General features: G+C 43.4%; 1 protein-coding gene across 1 annotated transcript; it reads left to right on the plus strand.

The window, feature by feature from the left end:
- Positions 1-973: 973 nt before the first annotated feature.
- On the plus strand, positions 974-18,346 carry LOC309365014 (protein SSUH2 homolog). The gene is made up of 12 exons (XM_081903108.1): positions 974-1,073; positions 2,742-2,797; positions 3,225-3,323; positions 4,057-4,135; positions 4,456-4,585; positions 9,131-9,191; positions 10,992-11,116; positions 12,536-12,598; positions 13,786-13,868; positions 15,418-15,514; positions 16,014-16,115; positions 16,988-18,346. The coding sequence occupies exons 1-12, from the start codon at positions 1,048-1,050 to the stop codon at positions 17,117-17,119; spliced, it is 1,053 nt and encodes a 350-aa protein (XP_081759234.1). The 5' UTR covers positions 974-1,047; the 3' UTR covers positions 17,120-18,346.
- Positions 18,347-18,911: the final 565 nt, after the last annotated feature.

Below are 18,911 nucleotides of genomic sequence, written 5' to 3' on the forward strand. Positions count from 1 at the left end.
GGCAGGGTATAAATAAATTATTATTATTATTATTATTATTATTATTATTATTATTATTATTACTATTATTATTATTAATAATAATAATAATAATAATAATTGCATTTCACTATTAATATACTTCTTCTTAATTGTATTTCAGTTCAGCAATTACTCTGATAAAATACATATTTAGTTATGTGCAAATGACTTTAGATACCTATTAGGTCCATAAATTACCATAAAGCATATATTCAACAAAAAAAGTGATAATTTGTTGCTGACAAAGGAAAGCTGGACATATAAAAGGCCCCATTACCTTCAGTAACTTAGGGTCCCATCAAACCTAAATCCGGCCCTGGTCATCATCCTCTGCCCGGCTCCATACAGCACATTCTGAATGAAGTAGTTTTAAACTACCGTACTTTCTTTTGACCCCAAGTGCTTGGGAAAATCTGTCAAATTATTTTTACAATTTCTGCTTTTAGTTAAGTGTGTTTTTAGTTATTTCTTTGATGGGGGGGCTCCCTCGCCTACCCCCCTCCCCGGCTACACCCTTGGCTCTACACACAAATGATATACCCTCCAACATTTCTCCAATGAAAATAAGGACATCCTAAGTCAGGCTTCCTCAACCTCAGCCCTCTAGATGTTTTGAGACTACAATTCCCACCATCCCTGACCACTGGTCCTGCTAGCTAGGGATCATGGGAGTTGTAGTCCCAAAACATCTGGAGGGCCGAGTTTGAGGAAGCCTGTCCTAAGGGAAAGCGGGATCAAATCAGAAACCAGGACGGCTTCTCTAAATCAAGGACTTTCCTGGGGGGAAAGGGACACTTGGAGGGTCTGAAATAACATGAGAATGGGTCTAGGAATAGGGGAACTCCTGTCCATTTCGGCTTCCTCTCGCTTCCTCCTTTTTCTGCTTCTCCGCCGTCCACATTTCCGCAGCTTATATGAAACAGAAAGTTGCGCAAGGCTGGCCAAAGAGGGATCCGGAAAGAGAAAGTAAAGAGAGAGGGGGCAAAGGTTGCTTGCTCGCCTGCACGAGATGGTTTGCTAGAAGCGATGGCGGACGGCCGTCAGGGAATCCGGTGAGAGCCTTTTGCAAAAATCCCCCTCGTCGGGACCCGCTTCCCCCCTCTTCTCCGCTTCCCTGGAAAGCTGCCCGTCCTCCCCACCCTCTCCCTCCTCGCCATTCCTTTTAATTCATGCTGGAACGAAGTAAAAGGGAAATAAAGTCCCCGTTGCCCACGTGTTGATTCTTTCTGCGCAGAAAGCTGCAAAGGGGGCATTTTTCTTTGCGCAGGAAAAAAGCTGCTTCCAGAGGCGCTTTTGCTGCGGGCGATCGGGAGAGGCGCGCAAAGGCGCGCAAGGCAAGGCAGCCGCGGAAGGAAGCCGCCCCTCCAGTCTCTCCTCCCTGGGCTGAGCGCGCCGCGCCCATGTCAGTGGAGGCGGTCCGCTTTCATCTCCACAGCTAGCGGGACTTGAATTCGTCCCCAAGTTAAGCACCTCCCCGAAACATCTACAAAAACCACAGAAGCAAAAACAAAATAGCTCCAGGAAATTAGCTTCTTTTCCTAGGGACATGGGAAGTTTCCTCATACGGCATGTGACCCAGGCTTCTCCACCCCTGATGGGAAGACATAGAGAAGTATGCTGACGCCATCTAGCTCTCCACAGGGTTTCAGGATGGGCTCCTTGCCAGCCCTTCCTGGAAATGCTCAGCCACTGGAAGTGAGCTTGAGACACAGGGCAAGAGTCTCTTTCCTAGCCTAGCCTGGGGATACCGGGGATCGAACCGGGAACCTCGGACAAGCAGAGCATGCGTACTTCTGCCGAGGCTCCCTTAACTCTGAGAGAACATGCCGACCTCCGGGTGTCAGACATGAGAACGTAAAAGCCCCACTGCAAACAGGATATTGCAAGAGTTTCAGAAAAGAGGGGAGGGGATACAAAACTTAGTATCTTTTTGTATCCCCCCCCCCAAAATACAAAACTTAATATCTTTTTGTTTTGTATTTTTCTCTATAAACCTTCATAACATTAAGTTTTTTAAAAAAAGGCAGTGGAGGAGGAAAAGTTTCAAAAAAGAGCAACCAAAATTATCAAAATGCAACTTTCTGCACAGACAGAAGCAATTCCCCAGTGCAGAAAGATTGCAGTGTTTGGGACTTTTTAGTTTAGAGAAAGAGTGATAAAGGTATAGATGTTTAGAAAGTTATGTACCGCATGGAGAAAAGTTTTACTGTCCTTCTCATAACACTGCAACTTGTAGACATGAAATGTAGCTGATTGCTGGAAGATTCAGGGCAAATAAAAGAATGTACTTGGTCATTTGGCAATCGCTCCCAAAGTGTGTTGAAAGAGTTCTGAAGAACTCAAAAGCTTGTTCTCTACTTTATGACGATTCACTTAGTCATAATAAAGGCATTACAATACTAATACTATGCCAATAAAGGTATTATTATATTGTGGCTTTAGGGCTTTTAACATCAACTAAAATGGCAGCCTACAATTTCTTTTTTTAAATAATGAGTTTGTTGCTGAAAGCCAGTCGTATGAAGCCAGCCTTGACTTTATATCTAAAGTGTTAAGCACCTACTACTTCAGATCTTCATCTGACAGTGTTAAAATCACATCCACAACTGCACACTCTAAAGGTTTTATATTGACTGCATCTATTTCTGCTTTTTGTATGCTAAGCCGCTCATTTATATTTGTTATTGTGCATTACACTCTTTTTCACTTTCTCCTGCTAGAGTACCAACTCAGACATACGGAACTGTTGGACAGACATCTGCTCAGTGGACGTTCGGTATGAAAAGCAAGACATTGCGGGCATTAATTATCCTTGTTAACCTTGGCTCCATTCAGATGTCACCCTAAATCCTAGTTTACCAGGGGTTGCCAACGTGGCTGCAGGTACCAGCATGACCACTGGTACCACCTCTTATGCCCGTGTAAGGTCTTGATAAATATCCATGATGCATGAGAAATTTGCCCTTCCTCCTAAGTTCTTGTTTGCATTGGCTCAGCATCACTACATTGTACCTACATTTGGTGACTGGTGCCCATGGCACTTTCTCAAATCCCAAAGGTACCCACTGGCGCCAAACCCTTGACCTATCACTTGTGTAATAAAGATGAAATCCTACATTTAGGTTTCAGTGTTCTGTACGATTCATTATATGTTTGAGGGACGACAACGTTCAACGTCTTCCTTTTCCTTAACTTTGTTGTAGGTGCCGCCTTTCCAAGAGACATGGCTCAGATGCCAGGACCTTATGCTCCTACGTATAACACAGGCAACATATCTGGCTATGAAGGCACAACCGCTGCAGGCAAGCACTTGTTGGTGTGGACTCTAGTTGCATAAAGTGTATGCCAGGGGTAGGCAACCTAAGGCCCATGGCCTACAAGCAGCCCATGGGGGTTGTTTAACTGGCCCACGAGCCGCCCCCAAACCGCACGGCGAATCCCCGCCCGCTACACTAAACCAGTGCAGCACGGCGCGGGGACTTGCTTTCGCGCTTCCGGAAATAGCATCTGCACATGCTCAGACGCCGAAAATCACGTCTGCACAGATGCAGATGCTGGAAATTGTGTCTGCACAGATGCAGACACGAGAAATCTGGTGTCATGCACTCATGCACACGCACGCTCTTGCCCACGGAAGGATCTCCGCTGGAGTGAACCGGCCCAGGCAAGGTAAACCTTGCCGCCCCCTGGTGTAGGCTGTAATACAAGTGCTAGTTTTTAAGGTGCTTCCCTTGTTCTTAATCCAGAATACTGCAGCATGATTGCTAACAGGAGTAAGGCCTTGTCAGCATCTCACACCTGCACTCCGAGATCTACACTGATTGCTGATTCGCTACCTGGCCAAGTTCAATGTGTTGCTATTAGTATATAAAACCCTTAACAACTTGGGACCAGTTTACCATTGGGTGCCCACTGCATGAATGTTCCTTTCCGCTATTGCCAAGGAGAACTTTCTTCTACACATTGCTCATGAGACCTGAGAATATTCACAACTGCTTTTCCTGCTGTTCTTACCCGAACCCCATTCCTTTACAGGAGGAAAACATTGCCTGCCTCCACCTAACTTGTTTCTTGGACATGGAGGTGGGCAAGAGCCGCCCCAGAGAACGTGGAAGTAAGTGGATACTGTGTTAAGCATTCTGTTGTGGACCTCCTTCTCAGGGTCACATGACAGTGGTGTGGGTGGGGCCAAGCAGGGCATTCAGATTTCACCTTTGTTCAGTACAGACACTCACACATCTCTCCCCAGTCTCCATTCAGACTTCAAAGACATATTCTAACCAGGCCTGGGGAGAGCTGTGAGGGCCCGAAAAAAGGGATATGGCGTGCATATTTGGTTCTTGACCCTGAGGTCCCGCCCCTCCCAGGCAAAGAGGACCATGGGAAGGTTGGCGGTCAGTTTTGCTTATCCCTCCTTTTGGTCCTTTCCTACAGCGTTCCTGCCATTTCAGAAGATGAAGCCAAAGAAGCTTTTATCCAGTACGCTTCCAGCAAGTGCTGCTACAGCACAGACCCAGCCAAAGAGATGGTGTTTAATGACCTACAGTTATTCAATACCTACAGAGTAAGCAGTGTATATTGGTAATAGTATGGCTATGCAGGAGCTGGTATGGTGGAGGCAGAGGCATTGCCAGTCCGACACACCTGCCCCAACCACACCACCACCTTGCCCCAGTGCCACCCAGGTAAGCCGCAGTGACGCTGGTGTTGGGAAGGCAGTTCTGTGCTTCTTCCCAACCACAGCACACCAGCCACTGCCGCTGCCATTTATTTATTTTGATTACTATGTTTATATTCTTAATGGTTAGCTGCCTTGAGTGTGGAAGGTCCTTTCAAAGAATTTTTGTTGTTGTTGTTTAGTCGTTTAGTCGTGTCCGACTCTTCGTGACCCCATGGACCAGAGAACGCCAGGCACCTCTGTCCTCCACTGCCTCCCGCAGTTTGGTCAAACTCATGCTGGTAACCTCGAAAACACTATCCAACCATCTCGTCCTCTGCCGTCCCCTTCTCCTTGTGCCCTCCATCTTTCCCAACATCAGGGTCTTCTCCAGGGAGTCTTCTCTTCTCATGAGGTGGCCAAAGTACTGGAGCCTCAGCTTCACAATCTGTCCTTCCAGTGAGCACTCAGGGTTGATTTCCTTCAGTATGGAGAGGTTTGATCTTCTTGCAGTCCATGGGACTCTCAAGAGTCTCCTCCAGCACCATAATTCAAAAGCATCAATTCTTCGGCGATCAGCCTTCTTTATGGTCCAGCTCTCACTTCCATACATCACTACTGGGAAAACCATAGCTTTAACTATACGAACCTTTGTTGGCAAGGTGATGTCTCTACTTCTCAAGATGCTGTCTAGGCCTGTCATTGCCCTTCTCCCAAGAAGCAGGCGTCTTTTAATTTCGTGGCTGCTCTCACCATCTGCAGTGATCATTGAGCCCAAGAAAGTAAAATCTCTCACTACCTCCATTTCTTCCCCTTCTATTTGCCAGGAGGTGATGGGACCAGTGGCCATGATCTTCGTTTTTTTGATGTTGAGCTTCAGACCATATTTTGCGCTTTCCTCTTTCACCCTCATTAAAAGGTTCTTTAATTCCTCCTCACTTTCTGCCATCAAGGTTGTGTCATCTGCATATCTGAGGTTGTTGATATTTCTTCCGGCAATCTTAATTCCGGCTAGGGATTCATCCAGCCCAGCCTTTCGCATGATGAATTCTGCATATAAGTTAAATAAGCAGGGAGACAAAATACAGCCTTGTCGTACTCCTTTCCCAATTTTGAACCAATCAGTTGTTCCATATCCAGTTCTAACTGTAGCTTCTTGTCCCACATAGAGATTTCTCAGGAGACAGACGAGGTGATCTGGCACTCCCATTTCTTTAAGAACTTGCCATAGTTTGCCGTGGTCAACACAGTCAAAGGCTTTTGCATAGTCAATGAAGCAGAAGTAGATGTCTTTCTGGAACTCTCTAGCTTTCTCCATAATCCAGCGCATGTTTGCAATTTGGTCTCTGGTTCCTCTGCCTCTTCTAAATCCAGCTTGCACTTCTGGGAGTTCTCGGTCCACATACTGCTTGAGCCTTCCTTGTAGAATTTTAAGCATAACCTTGCTAGCGTGTGAAATGAGTGCAATTGTGCGGTAGTTGGAGCATTCTTTGGCACTGCCCTTCTTGGGATTGGGATGTAGACTGATCTTCTCCAATCTTCTGGCCACTGCTGAGTTTTCCAAACTTGCTGGCATATTGAGTGTACCACCTTAACAGCATCATCTTTTAAAATTTTAAATAGTTCAGCTGGAATACCATCACTTCCACTGGCCTTGTTATTTGCAGTGCTTTCTAAGGCCCATTTGACTTCACTTTCCATGATGTCTGGCTCAAGGTCAGCAACCACACTACCTGGGGTGTACGAGACATCCATTTCTTTCTGGTATAATTCCTCTGTGTATTCTTGCCACCTCTTCTTGATGTCTTCTGCTTCTGTTAGGTCCTTTCCACTTTTGTCCTTTATTATGGAAATCTTTGTACGAAATGTTCCTTTCATATCTCCAATTTTCTTGAACAGATCTCTGGTTCTTCCCATTCTATTGCTTTCCTCTATTTCTTTGCACTGCTCGTTTAAGAAGGTCTTCTTGTCTCTCCTTGCTATTCTTTGGAAATCTGCATTCAATTTCCTGTATCTTTCACCATCTCCCTCGCATTTTGCTTGCCTTCTCTCCCCCGCTATTTGTAAGGCCTCATTGGACAGCCACTTTGCTTTCTTGCATTTCCTTTTCATTGGGATGGTTTTCGTTGCTGCCTCCTGTATAATGTTACGAGCCTCCATCCATAGTTCTTCAGGCACTCTGTCCACCAAATCTAAATCCTTAAACCTGTTCCTCACTTCCACTGTGTATTCATAAGGGATTTGACTTAGATTGTATCTTACCGGCCCAGTGGTTTTTCCTACTTTCTTCAGTTTAAGCTTGAATTTTGCTATAAGAAGCTGATGATCTGAGCCACAGTCAGCTCCAGGTCTTGTTTTTGCTGACTGTATAGAGCTTCTCCATCTTTGGCTGCAGAGAATATAATCAATCTGATTTCGATGCTGCCCATCTGGTGATGTCCATGTGTAGAGTCGTCTCTTGTGTTGTTGGAAAAGTGTGTTTGTGATGACCAGCTTGTTCTCTTGACAGAACTCTATTAGCCTTTGCCCTGCTTCGTTTTGATCTCCAAGGCCAAACTTGCCAGTTGTTCCTTTTATCTCTTGACTCCCTACTTTAGCATTCCAATCCCCTATAATGAGAAGAACATCCTTCTTTGGTGTCACTTCTATAAGGTCTTGTAAGTCTTCATAGAATTGGTCAATTTCAGTTTCTTTAGCACAAGTAGTTGGTGCATAAACTTGGATTACTGTGATGTTAAAAGGTTTGCCTTGGATTCGTATCGAGATCATTCTATCATTTTTGAGATTGCATCCCAGTACAGCTTTCGCCACTCTTTTGTTGACTATGAGGGCCACTCCATTTCTTTTACGGGTTTCTTGCCCACAGTAGTAGATATGATGGTCATCCGAACTGAATTCACCCATTCCCGTCCATTTTAGTTCACTGATGCCCAGGATGTCAATATTTATTCTTGCCATCTCATTTTTGACCACCTCCAACTTACCCAGGTTCATGGTTCTTACATTCCAGGTTCCTATGCAATATTTTTCTTTACAGCATTGGACTTTCCTTTCGCTTCCAGGCATATCCGCAACTGAGCGTCCTTTCGGCTTTGGCCCAGCCGCTTCATCAGCTCTGGATCTACTTGTACTTGCCCTCCGCTCTTCCCCAGTAGCATGTTGGACGCCTTCCGACCTGAGGGGCTCATCTTCCAGCGTCATATCTTTTATATGCCTGTTGTCTTTGTCCATGGAGTTTTCTTGGCAGGGATACTGGAGTGGCTTGCCGGTTCCTCCTCCAGGTGGATCACGTTTGGTCAAAACTCTCCACTATGACCTGTTCATCTTGGGTGCCCTGCTCGGCATAGTTCATAGCTTCTCTGAGTTCTTCAAGCCCCTTCGCCACGGCAAGGCAGTGATCCATGAAGAATAAACAACAGTAAATAAATGGTATCATTCATTCCCAATCCCAGATCTTACTGTGCCGTCCGCAATGGCATAGCTAAGTGTCTATGTGAAAATTAGGGATACTTCATACAGGGCATTTAATTACCAGTGCAAATTGATGGCAGTTCACCTTTTGCCTAAATTATGAGGTGCCCACTTGGACCAAGGAAGTAATAGAGCGCTTGAAGTTATTCTGTGGTGCTGTTGTGGAGCAGAAGGTTGTGTTTGTTTAAGGCACATAAAGAAAAAATAATAAAGAGAAAGAATTTTGCAAATTGAATTTTCCCTTTGGCCACTGCATGGGTCATGGCTTCAACCAGAGTTGGGGGACCTGTTGTTCTCGAGCTGTTGATGGACTCCAGCTTCCATCCATCATCTTTGACCATCAGCTGTGTTGGCTGGAGCTGAATTGGAAATCAGAAACATCTGGAAGGCTGCAAGTTCCCCATCCCTGCCCTAACCTGTCTGAAAAGACAGAACTTTTACAAAGTTCACTAGGCATGGAATCAAGTCCTTTCCCCAGAGACATATCAGAGCTGGCAGGTGATTCTGAAGGATAACACACATTTCTGGTTCTTCTTGGGATTGTTACCTTCATGAATGTTTCTGAACTTTTTAATCTAGTACCAACATCGCTGGATATCTTGCCCATCTCAAAGCAATGCTTTTGCTAGCATGAACATTTCTATGCATGAACATTTCTATGCGCTGTTCAAAATTAATACACATTTATGGATTTATTTTCATTAGCCTTTGCCACTTATTTTTTCAGTATCTGCAGTTCTTTTATATTAGCATGAACACTTGTAGGTGGGGACATTCTATATTTTAGTATATATAACCATTTTGAATTAATGGATAAGAGATGCATTTTACTTGTACTGTTTTCTGGTGGTTGCTTTGTGTTGGCTCTAACCAGAGACGTTTTCAGGTGTTGCTTCCCTATGTAATTTCCCTAAGCCAATTTTAAAAATCTGCTGACTATTTCTTAAGTGAAGTGTTTAATTCTTGAAAGTTGTTTCTTAGTATAAACTGGAGACCTTCACTGAATCAAGATCCTCTGAATGGAAGACGGAACCTTATGGGGGTAAGTGCTGCTTTGATACACTACAATCCAGCCCCACTTAGGCCAGACTGAACCATCCAAACACTTCACAGTGTGGTGCCTCTTCTTTGACTTCTGTCAGCTGAGCTGGCCTCCTGTTGGTCACCAGTTGGGCAGGCAGGAGTCCCGTTGACATTATCCCAGAGGATACTCAGCAGAGGGCCTTGAAATGGGTTTCCAAGAGAGGGAATGGGGCTGAGCGGGCTGGGATGCAATGGATCGTGAGCTGGTCTAACAGCAGGCATCAGGTGACATTAAGCCAGCTTTTCCTGCTCCCCCCCAATTCCACTGAGCAGCTGAGGATGTTGTGATGGCTCTGCCACTTCACAAAAGGCTGTGTCAACAGGTGGTGGGAGTTCGGGTAGCAACCTGAGAGCAATTTTACAGGAACCAGCTTTTATTACTTTCTCAATGCATTATGTAAAGGACTCAGTATAATAATATAGAACAAGGCCTTCAACCCAGAAGGATAGATATGTTTAAAAAATTGCATATTTGTGTATCTTTTTTCTAAAAAATCTGAAAGCATCAGATGGAACTGGGCTTTAGTATAGACCACCTTATCTCTCCATTTCTGTATGTCCTGAAAACAAGGTATGGTGATACTTCAGAAGTTGAACAGAATCCGTTCTGGAAGTCCGTTCAACTTCCAAAACGTTCAGAAACTAAGGCACAGCTTCCAATTGGCTGCAGGAAGCTCCTGCAGCCAATCGAAAGCCGCGGGAGTTATGTTGTATGTTCAGGTTCCAAAGAAAATTCGCAAACCGGAACACTCACTTCTGGTTTGTGGCATTCAGGAGCCAAAACATTCGATTCACAAGGCGTTTAGGATGCAAGGTACAACTGTATAGCTAAAGATGGGTGCCCTTCACAGTTTTGGTAGAATTGGAGAGTTCCTCAAAGACACCCATCCTGACTTTAAATGAAACATTGGTAAGATGAGACTGTACTGTATAAAGTGCAGAAGAAATTTATCTGTTTCTTCTGAGGTCATTGTCTTGGTATGGTATCAGAAGAAGTCCTGAGATTGACAAAGGTCACAAACAAAGCCTGAAAGCAATTTAAAGTATATTTCTGTACAATACGACATGAAATGAAGCAGTGATCAATTGTTGATCTTACAACTTGGATGCCTGGTTGCTCATAAGACAATATGTCCTTGGTGGCTTTGCAGCCCATAATTGATACTAGATATGTAGCACAGGTTTTCTTAGCGAGATCAGGTAAACTAATGGGTCTATATTTCTAAGTAGAGACAAGAATTTAGGTCACTCCAGTTATTAACTGAAAAGTTGGGGAAACAAAAATGCGGTAAATTTATAATTGGTGTAATTTTTAAAAAGTAATTTTGTTTGTGTTCATTAGACAAAAGAGATGGCATTAAAATCAGGGCACTTTTGCAACACTGGCTCCTGGAAAATGATAGTTTGAAAATAGAAAGCCACGCTATTGATTTTGAAGCATAGTTTACACTGTAATTCATAGAAGGGTAAAGCATGGGGAAGAACGGATGAGGACGTCACTCTCTTGTGAGGGGAGGAAGTACACAGCTTAGAGATGACTGATTAAGCAGTAAATTAATTGTTGAAATGTTGGTGACAATCATGATGATGAAATCTGGCTCCCAATAGCAAACTATCATTTTGCCGTAGAGGCTAATATGCATGCTCTTATTTTGCTTGTATTGTGCATTGGAAAACATAAGCTTCTCTGAGGCCGAGCCAGATGGTAGTGTAAGTGCGGCTGTCAGAAAATAGTCCAATCCAGCTTTTCTTATACCAGGTGGAGCAGTAGATTCCTACCTGCGTGGGACACCTCCTTTGCCTTGGGATGTGAGAGCAGATGCTCCTGGCATGTTCCGAGAGAAAACCCAGAGAATCAGAGTGCCTCATACATCAGCATTAACGGTACAGAGCTAATGTATTAATGAATATGGCGGTATACATAGGCCCATGCATTTTGTCTGGCCAGCACCCTTCCCCTCCTCTTTGGCACAGTCCTGTGCCTTTTTTCTTCAAGGTAACTCCTATTGAACTCAATTGGGTTTACTGCCAGGTAAGTGTTCATGCCGGGTTGTAGCTTGAGGCCCTGATTTTGTGCTGTGTCTGTGAGTGAGGTCAAGGACTGTTTCCCCAACTCTCTAGCTGCCAGTAGCTTATACTGTTGTCCTTAAGTACAAGGCAGTTATGATCTTAGAGTTGTGGTAGAGATTTATGAGAAGGAGCCAGTGACTGTGGGCTAGAGTCACGTAAGAGGGAAGCAGCTCTTTGGAGTTTCTCAGGCAGCAGAATTGATTTATAATGGAATTTAAGAGCAGAAAGAAGCGACAGAGGAATGTTGTTGCAAATTGTACACAGGTTTACTGGTAAGAGTTTGTGCAGAAATGTATGTATAGGCATTTAGGTGGATCATTATGTGATCCGAGTAACAAGAGGGGTGTGTAATTTTGGAGGTAAAAGAGTTTTGTATTCAAATGAGATGACTAAAGGGAAGTCAAGCAAGAAAGCATACCGTACATTTAAAGCGCCGCCATACTTAATTTAAACGCTCATAGATTCCCTCAAAGAATTATGGGAGCTGTGGTTTGTCAAAGGTGCTGAGCATTGTTAGGAGCTGCATGTTCCCTTCATAGAACTACAGTCGTACCTTGGAAGTCAAACTGAATCTGTTTTGGAAGTCCGTTCAACTTCCAAAATGTTCGCAAACTGGAACACTCACTTCCGGGTTTGCGGCGTTTGGGAGCCGAAATGTCCAAGTACCAAGGCGTTCGGGATCCAAGGTGCAACTGTATTATGTCCAGAGTTTCCCGTGAAGAGGAAATTCTTATTAATTCACTCTGGAAATGGTAGCTCTGGGAAGGGAAGACATTGTGACCCAGTCACAAGGTTTGTGTACTGGAATAGCCTATGTTGGGTGTTTTCCATCTTGTTGGCTGTAACAGCTAGGTTCTGCCTTAGCCCAATGTCTGCAAGCATAGAAATCATAAGGTTGTGACTGAGATTGAAATTCTGAACCTTCTGACAGTAGAAGACCTGGGTGGGAATCTTCTAGATCTTGTTGCAGTTCAGCACCCATAACAAACTTTGGTTCCTAGAATTCTTTGCGGGGTGTGGGGTGTGGAGACATGGCTGTTTAAAGTGGCACCATAACACTTTGAATGTATGTTATGAATGTGGCCATAGTTTAATGTAAATCAAATGGAAACTCACCAGATCCTCTTAACATTGCCTGCTCTCATTATGAGCAGGATAGTATTTTCAGATAACCCAGGTCCAAATAAAAGCTACTGGCTCCGTTTTAACACTCTCCTTTCCTTGATTTTGAAGGCTTGCCCGACATGTGGGTCGACTGGTAGATGTCACTGCAGTAAATGCAATGGCAACAGCAAGGTAAGTAGTTGTGAGTAAGGGGAATGTTTTGCTTAGTGTGGAGTTTTTGTTTTGTAGAAAAGTGGGAACACAGATGAGAAAATAAAAGGTGGAGGAGGAAGCAACATGTCTTTTGTGCAGTAGCTTGTCCTGCTATTGTCTAAACAGCTGATGGGATGTTGACTAGTAGGACCAAATTGGAACCCCAGAAATGCAAACCAGAAAGTCAGTAAATATTTGATACAGCAATTGCACTGGATGTCGGGGGTATCTGTTTTCTATGCTGGTTTTTCTTCCATATTTGGAAGCTCAGAACAGAGAACAATTAACATGACTGACTATGTAATCATGGATGTGAGAAATATTAATTAAAGCAAACATTGCAATACCACCCAAAATTGATAAAAGCCACAACAACCCTTGCATCAATTTTTAATCTGTTAATTAAAAAATAATAATTATTTTTTTTTAAACTACATTTTTACATGCTTCATGAAAAGAGAAAGGGATGAAGTATGGTGGAATCGAATAGAGTATCATTTCACAGATTGATGGAACTGGGCAGCTTCTCTTGTTAAGAGGCAAGAAATCTCCAGCTGCATCTAGGCATCCAGGTTAAGAAAGCAGGAGGAGAAGGTCAACACCTCACACTTGGATGGAATCAGCCAGGTTGAGTCAATGAGACAGGGAAGTCCTCTGTCACAGAGGGAAGACCTTTGGATTTTTTATCAAGACGAAGTGGTCTTCAGGATTCTCTAATAATTTTTTTGTCTGAGATGGCAGCAATTTGAGGTACACTTGGTGGAGAGTAGAATCTGATTCCCGGGGTGGGGGGAGAGATAGTGCCCCTTGTTTCCCACAAGCAAGCCACCCAAGACTGTCTTGTCTTAAGAACCTCCAGAAGCAGGTAGAATTGAGATATAGCCAACATTTCTGACAGGTCTGCAGTTACAGCTGACTCCGTGGCCCATTTACCCATAGGGACGCCTCTTCGCAACAATGTCCTCATTGGGGATATGTACAAAGGTGGTGCCTTGGGCCTCTCCATCTACATTCCCAGGGTGTTACAAGATGGACATCTTTGCTTCGGTAGTGAAGTGATTCCTTGTCAAAGATGATCATGGAGATCTGATTTTGCCCAACGAGGGTTTTGTTTGGAGATACCCTGCTTATTTCTGGCTCTTTTGTCTAAAATTAAATCCCAACAGCAACAGTGTGGGAGATGTCATGGAAGAGGAGTCCGGTTTGTGGACGAAACATGTGAACAATGTTCGGGAAGTGGACTTGAAAAGTGCGTGAGTCAGTATGCAAATATATGAAGAAGATGCTCATTTTTATTTTCACTGTGGGGTTTGAGTGTTGCACTATGTGTGACAATTGCACTCCTTCCTGGTCCCCTGATACGTGAGATACCATGGGCAATCTTATGGTGGAGCTTCAAGCTATAGGTTCAACAGATGATAGGTTCACACGTCTACTGTCCCAATGCATGCATGTGTAAATATCTACTTTTCTCTAGTTACTATACTATAGCACAGTTGCTCAGAGACCAGGAAGTCTTTGCTTCAAATCTTGCCTTTGCTGTGAACTCAGGCTGTATACACACTATATACCTTTAAAGCACATTCAAAGCACATTCTTTCCCTCAACAAATTTTGGGCACTGTGGTTTTTTCCTCTCAGAATTAAAATTCCCAACAAACTACAGCACCCCATAATTCTTTGAGGAAAATAATATGTTTTGAATGTGTTTTATAGGTATCATGGGAGCTCAGCCTCACTCATTGGCCTTGGGAAAGCTGCAGGATGAAAGAGACATCTGCAGTATGGGAATAATAAGACTTAGCTTACCTTCAGAGGTGTACAAATGTTTGAAATACTGCATGTGAAGGACTTTAAAGACCCTAAGTTAAATTTTTAAAATTAAAAATATAGTAAGCATTGTCCTAGATCTTTCTGTAACTGAATTGATTCAGTTTCTGTAACTGAAGTGATTCAAATGTATTTTCCACTTGTGCCCAAATGTAAAATAAAGCAAAAGGCGTTGCCTAATAGCAGCACCCTGGAATAAGGGCTATAGTGAAACGGCCCAAAAAACTAGAAATATAAATGGGAGTCTCTTCTGTTTTGCAAAATTCGAATTAGCGTGAAAAGTTAGACAGCCCTCAGGTTAATGGAGAAAAGAACCCGCAGGCCTTACTTTTCACCTCCCCATTGGTCCCAGGCACATGCAGACTGTTAAGAAGATGGTGATCTGTCATTTTAATCTTTTAATCTTTATGAAATTTTCTGTGTACATATAATTGCTATGATGATGCAGCAGCCTCCCTGAAGCTAAAGCTGGTCTGTGCCTAGTTGGGGACATAATGGAAGCCTGTAGGAGTTTCATGGTGGAAAAATACATATGAGAGAAAGGCTTAGGGGTATGTTTGAAACAGAAGGATCCGAAGAAAGCAAACGAAGCAGATCTCCAGCCCTTCACCCAAACTATGGGGCATGCCACACTTCATCTCTCTGTGTGCCTGTGTTGGCTAGGTATATTCAAGAGAGCAGAAATAGGGTTGCCATCCCCTTGGCCATAATGGAAAATGTTGCTAACTGAAAAAGAAGTTCAGCTTGTTATGCGTCCTGAGGTCCAGGAGATGGCACCATTTCCCAACAGAAAAACGAAACAAGAAGACAGCTCTAGAACTGAGAAACTTCTATTCCATTGGTTTTGCCGGATTATCCTTTCCTTTTGTGTGTGTGTGTTTCAGCCAGGCTCACAAAGTACCAAGCTTTATGCCGAGTACTTTCATTACATTTTATCACACCTTGTGTTTTATTACATTTTATTTACAGTTGCCAGCAGTGTTCTGGTATGGGAAAAACAGTCTGCAACGATTGTGAAGGAAAAGGACAACTGCTGTCGTTCATTGAGCTGCAAGTTGAATGGCAAGTCTTGTCAAAATAGACTGTGGTGGAAAGAGGAGGCCGCTTCTAGCTGTGTGGAAAATTGGCTCTGCTTACCAGAGCCACCTGAGTTTTACGTTCAGCATCATGAGTGAAAGGATCCAGTATAGTTGCTAGAAATGGTTACTCAATTGATTTGGAAAATCTGGGCTTGAGACCTCTTGTCATTTAGGTTAGCGTATGGGGCTAAATGAGGCACTGCCCTGGCTCAATCCGCGCTGACGGCTACCTTTGAGCATTGTGCCAGTTTTGTGACTTCATAAATTTATGGCTAGCGCCTGATGTGGCTCAGTTTCCCCATGGGACTGCACTGTGTTTGATATATGTTGGAGATTGGGCCGGCTCTTTGACCCCACGTAAAAAGCTTACATAGCAGGGGGACCCATTTTGGGAGCGTTTGGTTTGAGAAGGCCATTGTGCTGTGAAAACAAAGAAAGGCTGCATGTTGCCATTACAACTCTCTTGCCTTTTGCCTTCATAGGAAGAACAACGTTTATGAATATGTGGCAGATGAAAGATCTGGATTTCCTATTGAACTCTTCAAAACGGTTACTGGAGAGACGTTGTTTGTTGATGACAGCCCCATGGTAATGGAATGCTTTCAGCAAAAGCAGTAATGTAAAGAGAGGCAGGCCTTGAAAAGGAACCAAGTGTTGGCAATGAATTAATTGGTGGACCATATTTCACCATATAATGTCCCCCTGACACATAAATCTTCCCTCACCCCACTCCAACTTCTGCTACCTCTCCCTCACCCTGGGCCACAACACACACACAATCATAAAAGTTATTGTAGCCGTAGAAAAATACACAGGTACGAAAGTGACATGCCTGTGCTCCTCCTTCCAGTCATGGAACTGGAGAAATTTTGGTGTTGGGTGACAGTGGCGCTTGGCCCCCTTCAGTAGTGCATTTGTCAAATGGCAACACATTTTTCTGTGGAGGCCCACGCTGGGGCTTGTTTTGGCACTGGGGTGCCAGAGCGTTAGAAGTGCCAAAGTGGGAACCCAACCTCTCTCTGGCTCCCATTTCCATTAGACGTTGAAAACAGCATCATACCACATTCAACAGTCATGGCTTTCCCCCAAGGAATCCTGGGAACTGTCTTTGGTTAAGGATGCTCAGAGTTGTCAGGGCTTCAGTTCCCAGAGTGGTTTACTGATCCCTCTTCCCAGGGAACTCTCTTGATAATTTTGTGTAAAAGAGAGAGGGCTGGACAGGGACATACTGGGTTGCCCAGGAACAGCCTGGCTTCATCATCTCGTATTGGCAACAGTAGTTTGCTCTGCAATTTACTTACCAGTCCGCAGTGCAGGCAAGAGGTATGCAATTGCGTTTTTTGAGATCAGCTATGGTTCATGTCTACATAATGTGATAAAACAAAGATTAGCCTGCTCTTGTTCCTCGCTCAGGACTTCAGTTTTCTATTTGTATGTCTTTGAAATTTGTGTTTCCATAGGTATATCCAGTGATTAGTTTCCCTGATTTTGGCGTCAGTCAAGCCTCCAGCTATGCCGTTGAACAACACCAAGCTCAGTTTGCATCTACAAGGCGGATCCTGAGGCAGGCAAGTGCTGTGAATATTAACTGAATCACCACTGAGGCAATGTTCCTCAGTGCTGTGGTCCAAGAGAATTGCCTGGGGCGCTTCCTTCCCCCATGCAGGGTCATAGTGAAATTCATACACCTGCAAGGCCTGTGCCATTGCAAACATTCTAAGCTTTGTAGGCTTTTTCCATATTGTATGGCCGAGTTCCTACATTGGCAGCACCCTAGGCGAAGGGATAGGTGGGTCAGAGAATAGGGATGGGGAACTTCTGGCTTTTCAGGTGTTGTTGCATCCAGTTTAAGTAAGCCCTGAAGGCATGCCCAATAGTTTGGGACAAGAATGTCAGGAGGATCCCAGATTCCCCATTCTTGCCAGATAGGGCTGCAGCACCTCCATATTCAGAATGTGCCTAAGTCTTGCAATTCTTCTGTGTATAAAAGAAAGCCATTCAGGTTTGAACTTTTCTGTAAACGATACACTGATGTTTAGACCCTAAAAAGTATCTTCTTTGTGTTTTTACAGAGGCAAACAATTGAGCTGATACTTCTCACCAGGGTACAATATTTGTGGCATGGAAAACCTTACTCCTTCTATGTTTATGGCAAGGAACGCAAGGTGTATGCGGAGGATTATCCACAGAAGTGTTGCTGTACCATCCTGTGATTATTATGGGCTATTTCAACCGGTGTAAAAGAAGCACTGTTGATTAAAACTTGTGGAATATTTGCAGTCCCTCCTCATCCCATTTTTTTTTAAAATGAAGTTTATTGTCTCACTTTATAAGAATTGTGGAAGACATAAAGGACTAAAGTTTGCCAAACTCCAGGATTACATATTAGAAGGAGAAAGAAGAGCAATCAGTGCAAGGATGTCTCATGCACAACAGAACATTCCTGCCCCCCCCCCAGCGTGTCTCCCGAATATGTTCTTTTTAAATGCTTTATTAATATTAAAAGATATAACAAAGAAATATATATATATAATCAAAATAGAAATACAAAAAGAAAATCACATTATTTGTTCACTGTACATTCTTCAGTTCCCTACCACTTCCTGCCATCCCATCATGCATTTACTTCTCATTTTATTTAGTGCACTATTAATCTCTATTTTCTTTTTAATTGTCAATAATATATCCACTTATAAATATCCATCATAACACAGAAATCATTCAAATCCTGTCACTTTTATACTAATACAATAATCTCTAAGATTTCTTTTATACCTGTCCCAATTCCAAATAAATGTTTGTTCAGTATTACCTCTCAATTTGTCTGTCATTTTTGCCAGTTCGGCAACCTCCATCAATTTACTTTGCCACTCAAACTTTGTTGGGATTTTCTCTCCTTTCCAGTTCATTGCAATTAGTATTCCTGCTTCTACAGTAGCATACAAGAATATTTCTCTCGCAATTTTTGGTATGTCCTCCACACTAAAACCCTGTTATCCTGGGAAATGTGGGAAGGTGTCACTGATTCAGCTGTTGGCCATCTGATATTGAAAGCTATGAGGGACCATACTGCACTTAAACATTTTGTAATGCTTAAAAGGCTGCCAGATGATCTTAAATATCCGAAAACTGGGCAGATAAGAGTTGGGCTCCCATTCATTGCCATCCTTGTTCTTGTACGGCTTTTGTCTTACTGCTTTTCAGTTCTACAGTGCCACCCTGTGGTCAAAATATAAAAAAGTTTCTCTTTCTTTAACAGCAATAGTAACTTTCCCACTGTTCTAAAAGAACCCAAAGCTGTCCTTTTGAATTCTAGGGTGAAAGTGGGTTGTTTGTTTGTGTTTCTGAAGTTTGGTTGAACTGGGTAAAAGCTGTTGGCCATGG

This window comes from Podarcis melisellensis (assembly GCF_964234715.1).
Source record: "Podarcis melisellensis genome assembly, chromosome: 2".
Classification (NCBI taxonomy): Eukaryota; Metazoa; Chordata; class Lepidosauria; order Squamata; family Lacertidae; genus Podarcis; species Podarcis melisellensis.

What these genes read in the sequence shown, in the direction of transcription:
- LOC309365014 (XM_081903108.1), top strand. Translation starts at nt 1,048, where the DNA reads ATGGCGGACGGCCGTCAGGGAATCCG. An exon ending in GACGGCCGTCAGGGAATCCG is followed by an intron (nt 1,074 to 2,741) that starts GTGAGAGCCTTT and finishes TTCTCCTGCTAG; the next exon opens with AGTACCAACTCAGACATACG. An exon ending in TTGTTGATGACAGCCCCATG is followed by an intron (nt 16,116 to 16,987) that starts GTAATGGAATGC and finishes GTGTTTCCATAG; the next exon opens with GTATATCCAGTGATTAGTTT.